The sequence below is a fragment of the Echiichthys vipera genome, assembly GCF_963691815.1.
Source record: "Echiichthys vipera genome assembly, chromosome: 9".
Taxonomy (NCBI): Eukaryota; Metazoa; Chordata; class Actinopteri; order Perciformes; family Trachinidae; genus Echiichthys; species Echiichthys vipera.
The window spans coordinates 838,963-860,497 of NC_139834.1; the positions used below are offsets into that span (position 1 = coordinate 838,963).

The window sequence follows — 21,535 nt, forward strand, 5'->3', positions numbered from 1 at the left end:
TGCCGCTGTCGTCGGGCCGCATATCTCGGGGATTAAATCAGAGGCTGTGCAGCACGTGAGATGCTCCTCGTGCACGCTCGCGCACAGTGACACACACACACGCACGCACGCACTTATCCAGTCACAACAAAAGCACGTTGACAAAGACTGCAAATGCTGCGGATACACGCGCACGTTAACGAGGGCACATGTTCAGCAATGCAAGAGTGGAGAATGTGGGCCACTGCCACTTTCCCTGAAGCTGTGATTGCCAAACGACTCGCAGCTAAAGGCCCTGATTACCATTTTATTACGGCGTGTCATTATTCTGATGCTATCAATGGAAATGAATTGGCAGACAATTGATTTACAATAACCCTCTCCTCTACGCCGGCCCTCAGGGAGCCTCTGGTGCTCATTGATTTGTTCCTTCTGTCTGCTCGGTCTGACTGGCTCTCACTAGACTCTCACCTATCACAGGCTGCTCTGTAACATGACAGAGATGGGACTTAAGCAGCCCTAGGACTGCCACCTGAGTGTGTTGATACTATATCTGTGTCTTGCCGTTCTCGGTAAAGACCCATTGGACCCTTTGAAGGTTGAACTTCTACAACAACATCCACACAATCAGAGACTCTGAGCAGAAAGGTCCCGTAGAAACCAAAGACCTGGAAACAAAACCCCAAAGTGCAAAAAATAGGATCTGCCCGGAGCACATCCACGCAGTTTCCTGGGAACCTAGTGGGCCTGTAAGGACTAGTTATGGGAATCGATAAAGAATTGGACCGATAAGCAGAATAGATACCGTCATTGGTCATTTTAGGGCTTTAACCTCCCACTGTGCGTCCGTCCCGTGCCCCGTGCTTTAGGGTCCTTGTCCCCCCCTCCAGGCCCGTTTGTACTCACACTACCTGGGCCTCGGAGAATGCTTCTTGCTGCCTATACGTCATCACGGCGTAACACGTCACACGCATTGATGACGTCATGGCGATGCGTGGCTTTGTTTCCAGATCTTTCCGTAGACCTCGGAGTTTTTGTGCGTCTTGTCGACTGTTTTTGAATCTTTTCATCGACCAAATCTGCAGTAAACACTCGTGCTCGTACACGTGCAAACGTGCTTTACTAAAGCCCACCTCTCCCAAACGGGCCGTGGACGGCAAGCGTGCCGCTCCTAGACGTGGTACGGTTGCACTCACACTGGTCAAACAAACTACGCTTTACCTGTAAAACCTGTTTGAGCACGGTACGGAGGCACAGTGTGAGTGTGCGCCCTTAAAGACATTTTCGTGCACAGTCCTGCTCACAGCAGTTGTGATTCAACAGCACTTGGACAGAACATCACAGGGATGGTTGGAACAACTACTTTCTTTTCTACCACATTACTATTTAATGTCGTGTGAGCCCGCGCGGCCTCCATCGGGCTGAGCTGGCGTTTTCTTAGAGTTGCGTGGCTGCTGGTAAAACTGTTCGACACACTGATTGGAGGGAGAGGGAAAAACACTCCCAGCTGGCCATAGGGCATGCAGAACATCATTAGTGCCAAGTGTCTGAAAGCTGTCGAAAACATTCCCATCACAGCGCAACTGGAGTGCTCACTAACAACCCGGACCATTATGGCTCCACTCCACGCGTACGCCAGCAGACAGAGCCCTGCAGACATTGAGATGTGACTGCGGTTCATGCAGCACATGTGTGGTGGCAGCCATCTTCTCTCACCTTAGTCGTGTGTGTCAGGAGTCTCCGCGGAGAGTCTCTCACCCCAGGAAAGTGTATGTGACAGTTTTGGGACTTTACTTTTTTTTTTACCCCTTAAAAAAATCTGTATGGCTGCAGCAGCGGATGGAGTTCACCATCGCGCTCTCGGCTCGTTCCCCCGTGGGATAAATATTTCAAGTGTTCGCTGGAACTCCACTCTGCTGCCTAATGACTTGTAGTTTTCCAGTTTCCTGCTGCAGCGTTACAGGAACACGGCTGGTGTCTCTTTTCTTAAAAGGTCCCCGCAACAAGCTCAGCCTTCGGAGGACATGACCTAACGTCTCTCCCTGAAACACTTCTCTTTCTTCATCTTGTGATTGCTAACTTCCTGTCTGACAGACTGCCGTGTACATATCTGTGTGTGTGTGCTAAGTTCAACCTCTCTGGTTTGTAGATGTCTGTTTAGTCGTCATGAGAAGAACCACGCAACCTGTGAAAACACTTCTGTAAGGCCGTCCACAGCCTCGGGGCGAGCTTTCTTAAGTCTCGGGCTGTTTTTGATCAAAGACATTCCCAGTCAGTTAACGTTCAGACACTTTTGTTGATGCATTGATTCGCTTCTGCACAAAGCATCCTGCTAAAGCACCACTTTAGACCTTGTGTTTACTACAGATGTGCTCATAATTTGTCAGTTTCTTTCTTAAAAGGAGTCATTCACCATAAAAAAGCATAAAAAATGATGAATCTACTGTAGAAATATTAGCCGACAATGCCCAAAACAACCATATATATATATATATATATCTATTATAAAGGCAGTATAACCAATTTTACACAGCACACACCATTCATTTCATCCCCGCCCCCGTCTCTTTGCAGCCCTCATGTGTAAGAGGTTGTTACTCCATGTTGGATGATGGGCTCAGCATGATGCTCTAATTGACCCGCCAAGTCTGCAAATGCATTAGTGCGGCCATGCTTGTCCCACTTAATGCCCAACTACAACAAACACAGCCATCAATAGATACAGCTGCATCTCTATGCGGCGTATAAGGACCCAGTGTGTGCGGTGGTGTGTCTGAAAAGCAGGCGGACCCGTGGGGCAGGGCCTGTGAGACCAGGGCCCGGCCTGGAGAGTGACGGGGGCTTGTCATGGTGTCTGAAACAGCTGACAGGCTGACCTAATCCTACCCCACAGACAGGAAGGAAAAGGGGTGTAGCCTCTGGCCATCTGAGCTGTGGTCTCTCAAAGACTCGTTTTGTGTTCAGCGAGAGGCTAGTCACTGGAAACCGCACGGCTAAAGGGCGGGGAGGGGGGGGGGGGGTGCAAGCTTCACTCCTATTTATCTACAACCAATCTTATCACCTCTGTATTTTGCTTTAGAGATAAAATTTTGGGCTGATTTAATTTCAGATATTCTAAATAGAGGATTCAGGATGTCTTCAAATGTCTCTTGAGACCAAGATTTTAAACGTGTTACTGTCTTTTTCACCTCGTTAACGTGCAGAAAACTTTCTCAGAGAATAGATTAAACCCAACGAGATGCGTTCACACTGATGAGCGACTAGCTGCCTCTCAAACCGTGTTCAGAAACATAACTGGAAGGACATGAAGGGCGCACTCACACTGTCCTTCCGCACCGCGCCAAAACAGGTTCCACAGCTAAAGTCTGGTTCCTTTGACCAGTGTGAGTGCAACCGTACCGCGTCTAGGAGCGGCACGCTTGCCGTCCACGGCCCGTTTGGGAGAGGTGGGCTTTTGTAAAGCGCGTTTGCACGTGTACGAGCACGAGCGTGCGCACGTGTACGAGCACGAGGCCTACGGCGGTTCTGAGGTCATTTCCTGTGCGCCTGTTGGGACGTAGAAAAAAGAAGGAGGGACCATGCGCGGACATTTCAAACAATGGCGGTGAAAGGTTCACGTTGGTGTGATGCGGAGGTGGAGTGTTTACTGCAGATTTGGTCGATGAAAAGATTCAAAAACAGTCGACAAGACGCACAAAAACTCCGAGGTCTACGGAAAGATCTGGAAACAAAGCCACGCATCGCCATGACGTCATCAATGCGTGTGACGTGTTACGGCGTGATGACGTATAGGCAGCAAGAAGCATTCTCCGAGGCCCAGGTAGTGTGAGTACAAACGGGGCTGGAGGGGGGGACAAGGACCCTAAAGCACGGGGCACGGGACGCACGCACAGTGTGAGGGCGCCCTTAGACAGAGCTGCAGAGCGTGGAGGGCAAAGACCACCTGCACAGGGAACGAGGACTCATGTCTCGCTCATTTGCATCAGTTACTCTGCTGGTTTTTAATCAAGGGGATTGAGCAGATAGTGGCGGGAGGATTTAGCTATCATTGCTGACCCCTCTGGTGTCAATCCTTCAGACAGTCCTAATCCCAACACATCCTGTCCCAGCGGCTCGATCCCACGCGTCTCACCACAGAATCATCCAGTGCACAGAGTTGAGTTGCTACGGGGGAAGCGGTGGGTTTTCTCCTGCTCCAGCTCTCGTCAGTGTCGATGTTCGGACTGTCACTGTCGCAGTCATGCGGGGGTATGGACGCAGTGTCTTGGCTGCAGTGCCAAAAAGCTTCACCTTCCTAAATTAGAAATACCTCCTGCTACAATCTCACCTCCCCCCATCCGCTGTGTTTACAGTTAACACAGGCTGTAAACACAGATGCTGGCGGCTGAACGGGCCGATCGCACATCCATTTATTCATTCATCCCGATCCCTGTGACCGACCCTGTTTACTGTGGCTCATTACTCCTCCAGGTGCTCCTGTGGACGGCAGTTGGATGTGTTTGTAAGAGGACACTTATAGACTCACACATTGTTAGATTCACACCTTCTATTATCCTCGACACCATCACGTCACCTTTGCTGTCTCGAGTGCTGGAGGCTTGTTTACGTTATCCAGCAACTGAGTCACAGCAGACCGCTCCATCTGCGGACGATCCTCCCATGAGCCTTTTTATTTATGTTGAAGCTGCAAACTGCAAGCATCAGCTGAACTGAGAAGTCCCTTTTGCTGCACTGTAGACCTCGTTAATGCCGTACGTTACTCAGAATCTCTGTTGGACGAGTTTCGGACAACGAAGGGTCTCTCAGAACAACAGGTCGTGTTTTAACGTTGAATAGGAAGAGGAGGAATAAGCTGCAGTGATAGTTAGGGCGCACTCACACTGTCCTTCCTCACCGCGCCAAAACAGGTATTTCGGGTCAAGCCTAGTGCGTTTGACCAGTGTCAGTGCAACTGTACCGCGCATAACTGCGGCCAGCTGGCCGTCCACGGCCCGTCTGAGGGAGGTGGGCTTTAGTAAAGCACGTTTGCACGTGTACGAGCACGAGGCCTACGGCGGTTCTGACGTATTTTATGTGCGCCTGTTCGGACATAGCGGACATTTAACAACAACAACAATGGCGGTGAAAGGTTCACGTTGGTGTGATGCGGAGGTGGAGTGTTTACTGCAGATTTGGTCGATGAAAAGATTCAAAAACAGTCGACAAGACGCACAAAAACTCCGAGGTCTACGGAAAGATCTGGAAACAAAGCCACGCATCGCCATGACGTCATCAATGCGTGTGACGTGTTACGGCGTGATGACGTATAGGCAGCAAGAAGCATTCTCCGAGGCCCAGGTAGTGTGAGTACAAACGGGCCTGGAGGGGGGGACAAGGACCCTAAAGCACGGGGCACGGGACGGAGGCACAGTGTGAGTGCGCCCTTAATGCCCGTGTGTTTTTAATATCAGATAAAAAACTTTATATCGTTTTATCCGAGCATCCACACGGAGCGGTACCTTCTGAAACCGGGTCCCAGAGTGGATGAATCCCCCAGGTTAAGACTGTAATTGGTGGTCTGCCCCGGTCACTGATAGTGAAGCGCTCCCGTGATGAGGCCTCAGCAGGCGCGATGATGTCTGTAACACGAGAAGGGATTTGACAGCGAGCCCCCACCCTCACTTTAATCCGCTGCATCCTCTTCTGTGACAGGAGGATCCACGACCTGCAGACTGACACATGACGCACTCACATAATGACTGTCAAACTGTGACTTCACCGGTGCCATTTTAGGACCTTGTAGCCTGTGAATCGGTAACTCAACACCCGTCCTCACCCGTGTGTGTCCAGGGCTGCGTCTGAGAGCCTCCCAGTCATCTGCTGTGTTCGGGGTGTTCATCCTAAGTGTTTGTCTTAGCTGTTGGGATGTGATTTATCAGTGTGGAAGTTGGCCCGTGTCTGCTGCGAGCTCCTTTGATGTGTGGTCGTAGGCTTGTTCGAGTGTGCAAACCTACACACATGTGTGATGCATGTTTGCACACCGCTCTTGGCTCCGTAGTCACATGTTAACCCATGTGCAGCCGTCTGGACTGGGGTATCCGAAATGTCTGCTTGAGTTCTACTGCCCCGTAAGTAATACTCGGAAATCAAACAGCCAGTGTGTGTGTGTGTGTGTGTGTGTGTGTGTGTGTGTGCGTCCTCTCTCTCCACGCCAACAGGCCGCAGCACCCCCCCCCCCCCCCCCTTCCCCAGTGCTATTTATGTATTTGCTTAGCCATGCGACTTAACCCTTTCACAAGCAGCCTCAACCTAAGGGCACGTTACATGCCAAGCAGAAATATGTCCCGCATTTCCCAATCCTACACACACACACACACACACACACACACACACACACACACACACACACACACACACACACACACACACACACGCTCCTCCCGTCATTACCCATGATTCACATCTGGCCTCTTTTAAAACAGAGCAGCTTTTTTGCACCAATGCAAAGAAAAAGAGTCATCAGCAGTTTGCGTTTCACTGGAACCCAGAACCTTCTTCTACCCAGAGCCCAGAACCCAGAACCCAGAACCAGAACCATGAAAGTAACTGAATCCATAACTAAAAAGAACAAATATGAACTGCCCCTGTTTTAAAAGACGCCTTTGATTCGCTACAACAAAAATAAACATGTTCATATTCTGCAGCAGCTCTGATGATAAAGGCTGTGATCTCATATCATGAACTTGTGCATTAAAGTATCTTTATAGGAGATGAACAATCAGAAGTGCATGCACACACACACACACACACACACACACACACACACACACACACACACACACACACACACACACACACACACACCCAGATCAATAGAAATGTCCATTAGTGCATAAGCAGCGATTAGAAGAACTTTAAAAATGGAGCAGTTTGAGTTTTCCTTAGATCATAAAAAGGAGGTGAAATTAATTTTATTGTTTTATTTGTTTTATTATTTATTTTATTATTTATTATTTTAACCATTTCTAAACTGGTCTCAAAGCAAAAGTGCAGATGGGAAATTCATCAGCAGTGTTTGTTTGTAGATATGACCTTTAATTAAATATCTAATATCATCCACCGTCAAAATGACTAATGTAATTATGATTGATAATATATTTACTGTGGAGGTGATAAACACAGACTGCTAAATTAGATTTTATCTGAACCATTTCAGTGGTCTGCTGTAAGAACACATGACTAATTAACCCACCAATCATTGGAAATGTGTGTGAACTGACCAATAAGACAAGTTCATTTTCCAAAACGCTATAAATCCATTTTAATAGTTTTCAGGGAAATGACATTTACATTACACAGACCCACACATTTGGTTAATATTCAGTTTATCTTGTCAGAATGGTTTATTGGCTCAGTCTGAACATGTTGAATGGACGGACGACACAAAAAACTCTCCTGCTTCAGAGAGCCGCCATGTTGGATCACATAGAACGCTCACTGAATTCTGATTGGTCGAGAGGACGTATCACATTTAGCCTATCCGCGTGCGTCCAGCTTATCCGTTCACGTCCAGCCTATCTGTGCACGTCCAGCCTACCTGCGCACGTCCAGCCTACCTGCGCACGTCCAGCCTATCCGCGCAAGTCCAGCCTACCTGCGCACGTCCAGCCTACCTGCGCACGTCCAGCCTATCTGTGCACGTCCAGCCTACCTGCGCACGTCCAGCCTATCTGTGCACGTCCAGCCTATCTGTGCACGTCCAGCCTATCCGTGCACGTCCAGCCCATCTGTGCACGTCCACCCTATCTGTGCAGCATGTTAATGTTAACATCTGATCCCTCTAAAAAAAGCAAAAGGAAGGGATGGAAAAGGAAAAGCCATGGAAAAGTCCAGCTGTATTTACTTACCCCCCCAACCCCATCTGCATGTTACGCTTGTGAGCTTTCCGTCTCTTCGGTGGGCCGATCCCTGGCTCTCTCTGGCTGAGGAGAGCTGCTCTCTCACCATTCCCACGGAAAGAGTTGCCAAAACAAATTTGGCGAGAGGAAATGGAGACCCTTCTCCTTCCCAAACCTCCCAATCTCTTCCCTTTCCTTCCCCTTTTTCCGTGTGTGTGTGTGTGTGTGTGTGTGTGTGTGTGTGTGGTTATTCTTTCTGTCTGTTTCCGTGAATATCGCAGTTGTCACGTGAAACTTGTGGAACAATGGTTTTGGTGATTCCCATGTTCTAACTTACATGCTCCCTGACACAGTGTGATAACTCTGTGTCCCGTGTGGCCAAAGGTGCCGTCTGACAGCCGTCACATGGCGGTCCAGCTAAAAACAATGCTGCTTGTCTTTTATGCCCTTTTGGACGAGCAGCGTTTTAAAGGAACTGTCTGTGTGTGTCAAACTGTTCCTCTCTGTTCAGACTTGATCCTTTGCCACGGGCTGTTTACTCGTCTCCTGTTTCGGATCTTTTTTCCACCCTTTGTTGCCTATTTTCCTCCCTTACTGCCCTTCCCTCCTCTTTGCTAACGTTTGAACGTCAGCCCTCCGTTCCTTTTGGGACTAAGGGTCTAATTTAGCGTCTGGACCTCTGTTGGGATAACAGTACGGTAATTTAGCATTGTATAAGGGCGCACTCCCACTGTTCCTCCATACAGCGCCCAAACACGCTTCACAGCTAAAGTCTGGTTCCTTTGACCAGTGTGAGTGCAACCGTACCACGTCTAGGAGCGGCACGGTTGCCGTCCACGGCCCGTTTGGGAGAGGTGGGCTTTTGTGATGTACGAGCACGAGCGTGCGCACGTGTACAAGCACGAGAACGAGGCCTACGGCGGTTCTGAGGTCATTTCCTGTGCGCCTGTTGGGACGTAGAAAAAAGAAGGAGGGACCATGCGCGGACATTTCAAACAATGGCGGTGAAAGGTTCACGTTGGTGTGATGCGGAGGTGGAGTGTTTACTGCAGATTTGGTTGATGAAAAGATTCAAAAACAGTCGACAAGACGCACAAAAACTCCGAGGTCTACGGAAAGATCTGGAAACAAAGCCACGCATCCCCATGACGTCATCAATGCGTGTGACGTGTTACGGCGTGATGACGTATAGGCAGCAAGAAGCATTCTCCGAGGCCCAGGTAGAGTGAGTTATAGGTAGATGTAAAGCTGTAATAGACACATTCCCTGACATTGAAAAGTTAATAACATCTCAGTAGTTTGAAGCCTTTAACCTTAAGCCTCTCCGGTGACAGCAGCGTTGGGAGGTTTCTCCTCTGTTTTGTCTTCCAGCCTCTCTGGACGCTTCCTGGAAGTGGAGACCACGGGAACAACAGCCCAACATTTGCTGGGGGGGTGGGGTCTCACATGTAAATGCTGAAACACTAAGGAATTGAATCGGTGTATAGCGTTCTGCCGTCCCTCCAGGAAAACGCTGGCAGGTGACGCGAGAGTTTGCATCCTGCAGCATCAATACAAGCTGTTTTTGGCAAAGCCTGTGGAAACCCAGTGTTTTTCTTTGAAGGAGCGGGGGAATGTGGAGAAGCTTCCCTGCTAATGGGATAAATGATAGCTTATGTGGGGAGCGGTGGTACGGGCAGGTACTGCGGGGGCCTCCTCTCTATACACAGCTACCTGATAGTCTGAACATCTGCCATGTGTCTGTACGCACACACGTGCACGCACACAACCCGGGGTTTGTGCCTGGCAGGTGTCTTTGAGTCCTAACTGGTTCTCCAACAAGCTCAACAAGTTAAAACTCACTCTTCATAACTTGAATGAACACAGTAACTTATATGCTGAGCTCGGCTTCTCGCTCTTTCAAAGTGAATATTAGATGAGGTCATTTCAAGTGTAGTCAGCAAACCAGTTCGTCTCAGAGTCGGAACTGCGCCTCAGTAAAACGCGAGCGTCTTGAATAATAAGATGAATCTGATCCTTCGCAGGGCAGCGCTGCAATAGTTTGACTGTAACACTGTAAAGTGTTTTTGCTATTTACTTCATAGGAGACAGAGGCCCTATTGTTCTCTGTGACTCCTCAGCCAAGGAGCTGATGGTGGGATGAACCAGTTGCCAAAATTGGAGCTCTCTGTGTGTGTGTGTGTGTGTGTGTGTGTGTGTGTGTGTGTGTGTTTGTGTGTGTGTAACCCACAAGCACAGAGTCGAGGAATCTCACTCGAGTGAGCAGCCGCGGCGCTCGCTGTATTTTTATCCTGTATGTTCGTCTGGGTGTTGAACTACACACACACACACACACACACACACACACACACACATGCATGCATACGCGCAGTTACAGGCAGAGGAGTGTGTGGTATTCTTACGGAGGCATTAGCATAGGAAGGCTCGCCCTCCCTTCCCTACGCCACCTGGAACGGTTCCGCTCGCAGCAGACGTAAAAAAGCCCGGGGGAAACTAAAGCACCACGTACAGCCTGTTTGTTTCCTCCGAGGCCAGCAGCTCATGAATTCAGCCTTGAACCTGAGACTCCAGGTCAGCCCTTTTTTTTTTGTGCATAAATAGTGGAACGACATGTTGTCCAACACCTGTTCGTTACCCAGCGTGTGCGGGGGTTTTGTGGCAGGCACTGCATGAGGTGAGTCTACCTCACATTTTGCCTGGAGGCTGCTCCTGTCACACCACCGTGGGCCCCTCAGCGAGACATGCGAGGAGGCCAAAGTCAGGTCACAGGCAGGGTGCGGCTGCGCTCGCCCTCCTGAGTGAAGAGAGAGCAGAGAGAACCGGTTGTGTGCCCTTTCATCTCAGCCGCGTCTCTGGGGAGGTTGGGTTAGGCAACCTGTTGAGCACCGTGTCACTACATGTTGTTTGTCTTTGACGGCTTCGCAGACTTGACACCGAGTCACATTATGTGGTCAAAGCAGGGAGGAAATGGCGACCAGGCCTCTCCGACTGGTCCTGGGAAACCTGGAAGTTTAAAAAGTAGTTTTCCAGAAACACCTGGAAATTGTTGTAAGTCACCAAACGTCCTGGACATATATCCCGTTACTGGCCGAGGTGAACTTACGTAGGTGTGACTTGGTGGGATCATCTGCACGGTACAGCACTTCAAAGCGGGTTTGGGCTCCCGTGTCAGTCACTCTGCGCTCTTTCCGGTGTCGAGTGTTTATCTTCCAGAGCCGTGAGCAGGTTAAATAAGTCAGTGCTCAGCGTACGGGTCAAGTCAACGACCGTTTGCGAGCAAGTGCTGTCTTTAATTTTCAAGAGAAACTCCTGAAAGTGTAAATTATTTCTTAAGGAGTGGGAATGTTGGACAAAAGTGATCAGTGGCATGTTCAGCAACGCTCCTCATAATGGAGATGACGGAGTTTGGCGTGTTGTCATGGAGATTCTCCACGCTTTAAGAAGTTAATCTCTAGATGACAATAGAGCAAACATGAGACCATGAGATACAGTTAAAAGCTGCAGAAAAAGCAAGTAAGGTAGAGCTTGAGTGATATCTTGTAGCCTCGTGAGTCCGTCCTGATCTCTGAGCTCCGTCGTGCTTCACTCTCAGATCAGTCTGGAGACGTTTGAGCAGTTTGAACCGATCAGCGTTGGTTTCTTTGGTGGATTGAAGTGAAACAGAAGAGACCGTTGAGTGTAAACAACATGGAGGCTTCCACGGATGAGATGAGCAGCTATGGAGCAAGCCGCTCACTAACTCTTTGTTCTCTGGATCCTTCTGTTGAATATGGACCGGGCTCCTGAAATTGGGCTTGAGAGGGCACTTTAACACACGTTTAGGCTCCTAGAGGACACTTTAGCACACGTTTAGTCTCCTAGAGGACACTTTAACACACGTTTATGCTCCTAGAGGACACTTTAACACACGTTTATGCTCCTAGAGGACACTTTAGCACACGTTTATGCTCCTAGAGGACACTTTAACACACGTTTATGCTCCTAGAGGACACTTTAGCACATGTTTTGGCTCCTGGTTTCTTTGGTGGATTGAAGTGAAACAGAAGAGACTGTTGAGTGTAAACAACATGGAGGCTTCCACGGATGAGATGAGCAGCTATGGAGCGAGCCGCTCACTAACTCTTTGTTCTCTGGATCCTTCTGTTGAATATGGACCGGGCTCCTGAAATTGGGCCTTTGATCCGTAAATTCACGTTAAACACAAAGGGAAAATCTCCTTTACCCACATGTTGTTTCCTTTCTGAGCTTCGCCTCCACGCTGTTAGCACGTCACACGCTTCACTCATCTGATTGGTTGGTTTGGCCCGTGTGTTGGTGACAGACAGATGGTTTATCCAATCAGAAACCAGGATTTTCACCCCTTCACAAAGATCTTTAAACCAGAGTTCAAATGGATCTGCTGAGACCAGGAGAACCAGGAGACTCAGTCCATGCTTTGGAGATAACTGGCAAATCAATATAAAAATATTTTGCATAACAATAATAATAATTGCTTCTCAGTGGATTTATGGTGACAGCTGAAATGTGCAGCATCTTTCCTTTTGACCCTGTGTTTGTGGACCTAAGAGATTGCGCTCGAAGCTCTTGTGGCCCCCGGCACTTCGTTTGTTTGTGCTTCTGCAAGTGCGACTTATTTGCCGTCTCTCTCTCTCTCTGTGACTTGAGTCTCGCTTGTTTGTCGAGGACATCCTGTAATCTACGACACAGGAAACACACTCAGACAGATAGAGGAATAGGGTGGGGTCGGGGTTTTGGGGGCAGACGGCGAGAGGAGGGAGTGGTAGAATATGAAACAGGGAGCGGGGTCGAGATGGAAACGACAGATCAAGAGACAGATTGTGTCACACGAGCGGCTTCTGTCACAGCAAGGTGGCTTTTATTATCTGCAACACGACAAAGTGTGTGTCCAGAAGAGTGTCAGCTCAGCCCGCTCCCGTCCTGAGATCAGGATTTTTAGGAGACACTCATCCCGGAAACCGTGCGCTCCCCCGCGGGCCCCTTCTGGCATCTCTCCATCAGTGCAGGGAGAATAACCTTTCCTCCAAATGTGTTGCTTCTGTGACGTCTTGTAACTCTAATGAAGTAGAACTTTAAACACAAGTTCAATATGCACAGCCTCACCTCTGTGTGTGCAAACTCTCCGTTAACTCTCTCCTGACTGACTCGTCTGTAGTGCGGTGACTTTGCTTCCTATAGAAGAACCAGTGTGTCGTCCAAAAGCAGCGCCGACCTGGAACAGTTCGTGCATCCGAACGTCTGCAACTCGGTGACGGAGTGTATTATTTAACAGCCCAAAGGTCAACACAGTCGACACGGTCGCTCTTAGAGTTTCACTTCCCCACTGGTCTTTTTAACAGTTATGAGGGTTTTCTCTAAACTGCGTGTCTCCGCACATTCCTCCTCAGACGGGAGTCCGCGCAGAAATCTCTCTGGGAGTGGAGGTGGCGCTCTGTGGGCCGACGCACATGCATTTCAGTACCCTCAGCATGTTTCAATCAGCAATAAATGAGCTGTTGTTTTTTAGAAATCAAGCTTTTTGCTCCACTATCTTCCACTGCAGAGGTCTTAAAGCACTCACACACCAAAAAAAAGTGTTTTTCCTGAAGCACAAGCCTCGAGAAGTTTAAGTTATTCGTATTTATTTAGTATTTCGTCTCACTGTGACAAACATCAGCAGCCTGTAGACAGAGGAAGTGCTCTGAAACTGAAGGTTTCAAAAGGCACAGACAACTGAGAAGACTGTTATCACTCCACCCATCCTGTCTCACACACACACACACACACACACACACACACACTCTAACATACATGTTCACATCCACAGGCCCAGGCACGTGCTCACACATGAGCCCCTGCGTGGGGCCCCCCTTTGGCAGCTGAGGCGGGCCGACCACTCTCACTGTTTCCACATATGCTTCCCCATGACTCGAGGCTTTGTGAGGTTCTCATGCGGGGGCTATTCCTCGCTGCTCTGTGCAAAGCAAGGGGCAGTGAGTGGGGCTTCAAAGGTCCATACTGATACTCTGGGTCATTGCTTGGCTTATATCACGCCGAAATACTGCAGCTCTTATCATAACATGATATCTGACTTTAAATAAAAAAGGCCAGTGTCATCTCCTAGATACCAGAGTAACGCTAGTGCGTAGACGTTATGAGGTGTCATGTTCTCAGCGTGAGGTGTCGGAGCTGAGCGTATAGACGGTGCAGTCTGGGCACGTCTAACACACACCTCGCATAATCGGAAAGCCTTATTTTAGAAGTGTGACATCCTGTCTATGCCGTGTAATCCACACTGGATCATAAAGGGGGCAGGCTGCAAAGTGCATGCACACACACATGCATGCACATAAGTGTTTGTGTGCATCTTTGAAGTTCGCCCAGCTCCATCGTGTGCAGCAGCCCGGCTGTAAACTGGAGGCTTATCAGGAGAGCACTAAAGTTTCCAGTGTCTCTCTCACCCTTCAGTCAGGCCCTGAGTGTGTGTGTGTGTGTGTGTCAGTGTGCATGTGTGTATTAGACGCCACCGTTTGATAATGTCTAATCTCAGAGACCCACGTCGAAGGTATTTTGCACTCTGTGGGATCGTTTCAGGTGAATGAGATTATAGTTCAATCACACCACGCCCCGAGAACCAGCGCCGCCGACATCACCGAGATGTTTTTCAAAACAGGAATTCCCACCCTGCTGTCTGTGTGCCTCCCGTCTCACAGTCCCACTGTTCAGTAATCTAGACATGCAGATTTCTCCCTCCGCCCCCGCCCCCGCCGCCACCGAGCGCCATGAGCTCAGCTGCCAATTGTTGACCCCCGACGCTCTCCTCCATCCAAGATTACCGGGGCCGGATCTTGCCCTGATGGAAAGCCACGGTGTTGGCAACCGGTAATCCACGAGACGAGGACTGGCACGTGGCACAGAGACTTTGCCCAGAGGCAGCAGCGTGCGTGCGTGTGTGTGTGTGTGTGTGTGTGTGTGTAGGCTCTAGCCTCTAGCCCTGATATGTAGGACAGATCTCTTCGTTGCTAGATAACCCACCAACCTAGCGGCCACAGTCAGGACTTCCCTGTTCTTTTGCAGCGTCGCTCTTTTTTAATAGATACAACAATTAAATCTGACTCATTAAGAAAGGTGTTACCTTCACAGGCATGGACACACATTACACACACACACACACACACACACACACACACACACACACACACACACACACACACACACATTACAATCACACAAACCGTCTCTTCAACTCACTTGAACCTGCTTCTCACGAGGAACAAAATAACGGCAAAGCTGCAAAATCAATTCACCATCAAAGAAAGACATAAACTGACACGTATTTTCCTTCCTCTTACATCAAACTAAGATGTTAATGATGATGCTCGATGACCTCATAACTCATCAAACACACTTCATTCAAAGTGGACAAACAGAAACACCCTCACCAAACCTGTGTGACTCAGTCTTTCCACTGCTCCAACAATCACCAACTCTGGTTCGGTCCAAATAAATCCGGATTTCACAGTTAGATGTGAAAACGTTCTGACTGTAACACACAGTTTACCCCTGCTGTCAGACAGGCAGCGCTTCCTCCGAGGCTCACCATAAAATTACCGAATTAAGTTAATGACAGTGGCCTTAAGGGCGCACTCACACTTTTCCTCTGCACCGTGCCCAAACAGGTTTCACGGCTAAAGTCTGGTTCCTTTGACCAGTGTGAGTGCAACCGTACCACGTCTAGGAGCGGCACGCGTGCCGTCCACGGCCCGTTTGGGAGAGGTGGGCTTTAGTAAAGCACGTTTGCACGTGTACGAACACGAGCGTGCCCACGTGTACGAGCACGAGGCCTACGGCGGTTCTGAGGTCATTTCCTGTGCGCCTGTTGGGACGTAGAAAAAAGAAGGAGGGACCATGCGCGGACATTTCAAACAATGGCGGTGAAAGGTTCACGTTGGTGTGATGCGGAGGTGGAGTGTTTACTGCAGATTTGGTCGATGAAAAGATTCAAAAACAGTCGACAAGACGCACAAAAACTCAGAGGTCTACGGAAAGATCTGGAAACAAAGCCACGCATCGCCATGACGTCATCAATGCGTGTGACGTGTTACGGCGTGATGACGTATAGGCAGCAAGAAGCATTCTCCGAGGCCCAGGTAGTGTGAGTACAAACGGGCCTGGAGGGGGGGACAAGGACCCTAAAGCACGGGGCACGGGACGGAGGCACAGTGGGAGGGCGCCCTCAAATACTGCCTACTGACGCTATATTCGTCCTTCCCTCATAAGTGTCGTTCCCACATTTGAAGGAGCCCCTCACAGGGACTGAAAATATGAGCCCAGCCTCTTACATCATGACACTTGTGGAGGTGTACCGCCGCACTGACAGACAGGGAAGAACATTCCCTGATGTCGCTGTGGAAAGTCTTTGACGGCGGTGGAGTCGTACGTCAGGGCCCCGGTGGATCGAGGACAGCTGTCGCACCGGCAGGCCTCAGCGGTATTTGCTCGTCTAGCCGCGCTACTTTCCTGTGAGAGCAGCTCTGATTACACACATGTGGCATCGCATGACACACTGCCAACACGGCCGAGAGAGGCACCGAGACAGGGATGACCACCTGTTGACACCATGCAGGTGGTGTGTGTGTGTGTGTGTGTGTGTGTGTGAAGCACTTTGAGAGAATATGAGGGAGTGAATACATCCTCTCTGTAGATCTGGTTGGTTGTGCGTTACATGTGTGACCTCCGCTTGAACACGTGACCTCTGAGACAGTGAAAGCGTGTCGCAGAGACGTACTTTAATGTTTTAAATCCTGATTTTTGAGGTAAAATTTACTTATATTTTAATTTATTTATATTTTGCATTACATCCACATAAGCCCCGTACAAAGTAGTACGACTTAAAGCTGGAGAATGTATTTCCTGCTGCACACACTGTGTTCAATCAAGAATACAGTGTGTGTGTGTGTGTGTGTGTGTGTGTGTGTGTGTGTGTGTGTGTGTGGCAGTTAGTGACAGCCACAGCTCGGACAGGCTGAGGTCATCGCGACGAAGCCAGTCTAACAGAGACAGAGAAACAAACCTCTACTTGTTTGTCTATGAGTGTATCTGTGTGTAATAGACAGACACAACACACACACACACACACACACACACACACACACACACACACACACACACACACACACACACACACACACACACACACACACACACACACACACACACACACACACTGCCCCAGTCCCCTCTAGCCTCTCTTGGCTGCCCACGAGCAAACACACCAAGCTGTATTGGATTGTGTGTGTGACACCGAACCTACATTTAAACACACTTGCAGCTATCAAGTGCTCTGGCGACACACACACACACACACACACCCACACACACACACACACACACCCACACACACACCTGTTTGAACGTTTACGTGCAGCCAGATCTCTCTATCCTGCGTCATTTAAACTTAAATAATGTTCTTGTCTTGCAGGCGTCCGATCCTGTCCCCATCAAAAAACCCAAACACGAAGACTTCCCGTCCCCGTCTCTGCTGGGTGACAAAGACAAGCAGCACGACTGGCTACAGTCCCTGTCTGCAGCCTCCAATAAGGTGGGTGTTGCCGCGCTCAAGGAGGAGACGTGTGGTGACGATGACGATTGATGGTGCACGAGATAAGATGTCAAGTTTTGGGACGAGGGCAGCGCTTAAATTTAGATTTAGCCAGCCGTGCTAACAGAGGAGCTAGCTGCAGACGCCAGGAGCCTCCACACATTCACCTCCTGAAGTTTGAGAGAGCAGGGGAACTGAACATAACGCGGTACACTGATGGATCCCTGTGCACATCAAGAGTCCCTCTAAAATCTACAATGGAGATATGGTCAGATTTGTTTTGTGCGTTTCGCGCTACACTTCCACATTTCCGAGTTCCACCTTCTGCGTGTGTCTGCGTTCAACAATACGTTATCAATTAACATTTAGTGAATCGATTTCTGACATTTGTGAATCGACTCAGAATCTTCCACGTCCGCATCGCATCTAAGGGCGCACTCACACTGTTCCTCCGTCCCGTGCCCAAGGACGCTTCAGGGCTAAAGTCTGGTTCCTTTGACCAGTGTGAGTGCAACCGTACCACGTCTAGGAGCGGCACGCTTGCCGTCCACGGCCCGTTTGGGAGAGGTGGGCTTTAGTAAAGTACGTTTGCACGTGTACGAGCACGAGCGTGCGCACGTGTACAAGCACGAGGCCTACGGCGGTTCTGAGGTCATTTCCTGTGCGCCTGTTGGGACGTAGAAAAAAGAAGGAGGGGCCATGCGCGGACATTTCAAACAATGGCGGTGAAAGGTTCACGTTGGTGTGATGCGGAGGTGGAGTGTTTACTGCAGATTTGGTCGATGAAAAGATTCAAAAACAGTCGACAAGACGCACAAAAACTCCGAGGTCTACGGAAAGATCTGGAAACAAAGCCACGCATCGCCATGACGTCATCAATGCGTGTGACGTGTTACGGCGTGATGACGTATAGGCAGAAAGAAGCATTCTCCGAGGCCCAGGTAGTGTGGTAGTGACGTACCCGAGCACAGTTTGAGCTTTTTTACTGCTTCTTAAACACATCTTAGTTTAAAAATCATGTTAAAAAAATACATAAAAAACAGAATAAACTGGGAAAACCCTGAGTAACATGTTAATGTTTGTCACAGTCAGGTAGCGTCCGTTCAAACGATCTCTGACCCGACTGTATGTTTAACTCCTACTGAGCCCTCTGACTCGTTACTCGATGAAATCCTTTATTAATTGTGATTTAAACCTTTATTTTTGTCTTTTTCCAGGGGCTGAACTGCATTCAGCCGAGGCAGAGGCCCTCCGCCTTCAGACCCTGGTCCCCCCACATCTCTGCTGGTGATAAGGAGCCCTCCAGTCACCCCCTGGCCCTGCTGAGAGACAGGTGAGTCCGGCACAGCACAGGACAACCACGACTAACACCGGAGACACAACAGACACAAGATTAAGATTAAGGGCAGACTCCTGAAGCACCGTACCCCAGGTGAAGTCAGAGTCCTCCTACCCCGGTGAACAGACCTAGAGAACTCCTTCAGTAACCGAGTTTTGCATGTAAACAGGAAGTGACAATAGAGAGTTCCCTTTAAACCGAGGGAGGACTTCAACATGGCGCCCAGCATCAGTACCAAGAAGAGGCGTTTGTGTCCTGGTTGTGTCCAAAAGTCGGCCATTTTCCCCACGCTGGTGATTGTGACAAAGGTGAAGGTGGAAATAAAGGCGTGTTCAGAGCAGCTGGATGTTGGTGGAGCTCCACCTACTGTACCTGTGTGTGTGTGTGTGTGTGTGTGTGTGTGTGTGTGTGTGTGTGTGTGTGTGTGTGTGTGTGTGTGTGTGTGTGTGTGTGTGTGTGTGTGTACCGGAGGAAGAGTTAATCCCTCATTTCACCGTTCAACCCCTGCACATGGACACCAGGGAGCTAACTCACGTCAGAATAAACCAATCAAACAGAGACGTATCTGGACTCTGAGAGCAGCCTTTGCTGTGAGAGATGACAGCCATTTTGTTCAGCTGGATGCGATGAGCTCCCAGCATGCTCTCTCGCTCGTCTGGGTGGGCTGGTGTCAGCGGGGTCAAGTCTGACTATTCCACTGCCGCCCACACGCCACCATTCACACACATTTGACACACTCATACTGTAGGCACCCACTTGGCGTGGCGCTGCCAGTATAGGCTGCTCCACATCACAGTTGATCTTGCCCAGTTTCTCATAAAGTGGGAGGAAAGAGCTGCAGGCACTTTATTTGAATGTTTCTCTGTCCTGGTTAACGTCCAACATGCTCCTGACTGTGTTTCACGCATTTATTCAGCTCTTATGAAAGAAGTAACATTGATTTTTTTGGACATAAACATCATGAGACGTGTTGTTATTTGTCTGGTTTTAGCTTCTACAACTACAAGAGCCTGGAGAAGGCCGTGGCCCCCAACGTCGCCCTCGCACCACTGCCCCTGGGAAAGGTGGGTCCCCTGTCCCCGTCGGTCCCCAGCACTTCCCATCCAAGCGGAGGTGAACCCCCGGGTGAGGGCGCCAACTCCAGGCCTCGCAAGAGAAGAGCCACAGAGGAGCTCCTGCCGCCGGTGCCGGACGCCCCCTGCCCTCCATCCTCAGCTGCCAGTAAGCCCCCACCGCCACTGCCACCGCCGCCGCCGCCTCAGGATGACAAGGAGTCTGAGGTGGAGATCGAAGTGGAGAGCCGTGACGATTGTAAGCAAGGAACTCAGCAGCTAAAATATATGTAGACTGTTTGTTTAAGTCTGGACCATCCAGCTTATTTCCTCCGTCAGAACATTTAAACCTCACCCTCTCGTGTCTCTGCTTTCTCCCAACAGTCACTTCGTCCTTGTCCTCCCTGTCGTCACCATCCTTCACCTCGTCCAGCAGCTCGGCCAAGGACTTGAGCTCGCCGGGCGCCCAAGGGTCCGTCTGCACTGTGGCGTCTGCCGAAGGCCCCGTCCCCCCAGCCGCCCCCGTCGCAGCCCCCGTGACCCCTTCAGAGCTCGGACTGGAGTCGGAGCTGGAGAGCCTGAGGCAGGCGCTGGACAGCGGACTGGACTCCAAAGAGTCAAAGGAGAAGTTTCTGCATGAGATCGTTAAGATGAGGGTGAAGCAGGAGGAGAAGTTGGGATCGGCTCTGCAGGCTAAACGCAGCCTCCAGCAGGTAGGCTTCCTTTCGTTTCACTGTAAGAACAGCACGACAGGGTTTTCCCTCTTCTTGCCCTTCATCAATTTACGTCTCATGTGTGTGTTAAGTACACAGATGTGGTTCGTAGAGCGTAGCTCCTTTAAGAGTGACACAACTTCCAACAACTGCAGAGCCGCAGAGCCACAAAGCTGTTAGACACAATAAGGGGCTATAGAAGTTAACAGGTATTTTCTGTGCAAAGACACAAGTTCAGTAATGGCGTCCTTAGCAGACATTCATTCATTCATTCATCTTCAACCGCTTGTCCCTACAGTACATCGTTACAACCTTCATCCTGTCTTAACTCCTGTTCCCAGCCAACATCTTTTCTCCATCGAACACAATGAGAATGAAACTAAACAGTGACTTAGTTTGGGGAACAACTGGAGAAGTGACGAGAGTTAGGGGCAGTGGAGATGGGATCGAGATTGTGTGTTGCATTTGTTAGGACACCCTCCCACTGTTCCTCCGTCCCGTGCCCCGTGCTTTAGGGTCCTTGTCCCCCCCTCCAGGCCCGTTTGTACTCACACTACCTGGGCCTCGGAGAATGCTTCTTGCTGCCTATACGTCATCACGCCGTAACACGTCACACGCATTGATGACGTCATGGCGATGCGTGGCTTTGTTTCCAGATCTTTCCGTAGACCTCGGAGTTTTTGTGCGTCTTGTCGACTGTTTTTGAATCTTTTCTTCGACCAAATCTGCAGTAAACACTCCACCTCCGCATCACACCAACGTGAACCTTTCACCGCCATTGTTTGAAATGTCCGCGCATGGTCCCTCCTTCTTTTTTCTACGTCCCAACAGGCGCACAGGAAATGACCTCAGAACCGCCGTAGGCCTCGTGCTCGTACACGTGCGCACGCTCGTGCTTGTACACGTGCAAACGTGCTTTACTAAAGCCCACCTCTCCCAAACGGGCCGTGGACGGCAAGCGTGCCGCTCCTAGACGT

General features: G+C 49.8%; 1 protein-coding gene across 1 annotated transcript in view; it reads left to right on the forward strand.

The window, feature by feature from the left end:
- The window catches only part of LOC310951528 (ski oncogene-like), a 69,752-nt gene that overhangs the window by 41,207 nt on the left and 7,010 nt on the right, over positions 1–21,535 (forward strand). Inside the window, exons 2-5 of the mRNA XM_083919796.1 lie at positions 17,335–17,454; positions 18,672–18,787; positions 19,785–20,104; positions 20,230–20,558. Coding sequence (XP_083775922.1) covers positions 17,335–17,454; positions 18,672–18,787; positions 19,785–20,104; positions 20,230–20,558 — 885 coding nt within the window. The remainder of the gene's footprint in view (positions 1–17,334; positions 17,455–18,671; positions 18,788–19,784; positions 20,105–20,229; positions 20,559–21,535) is intronic.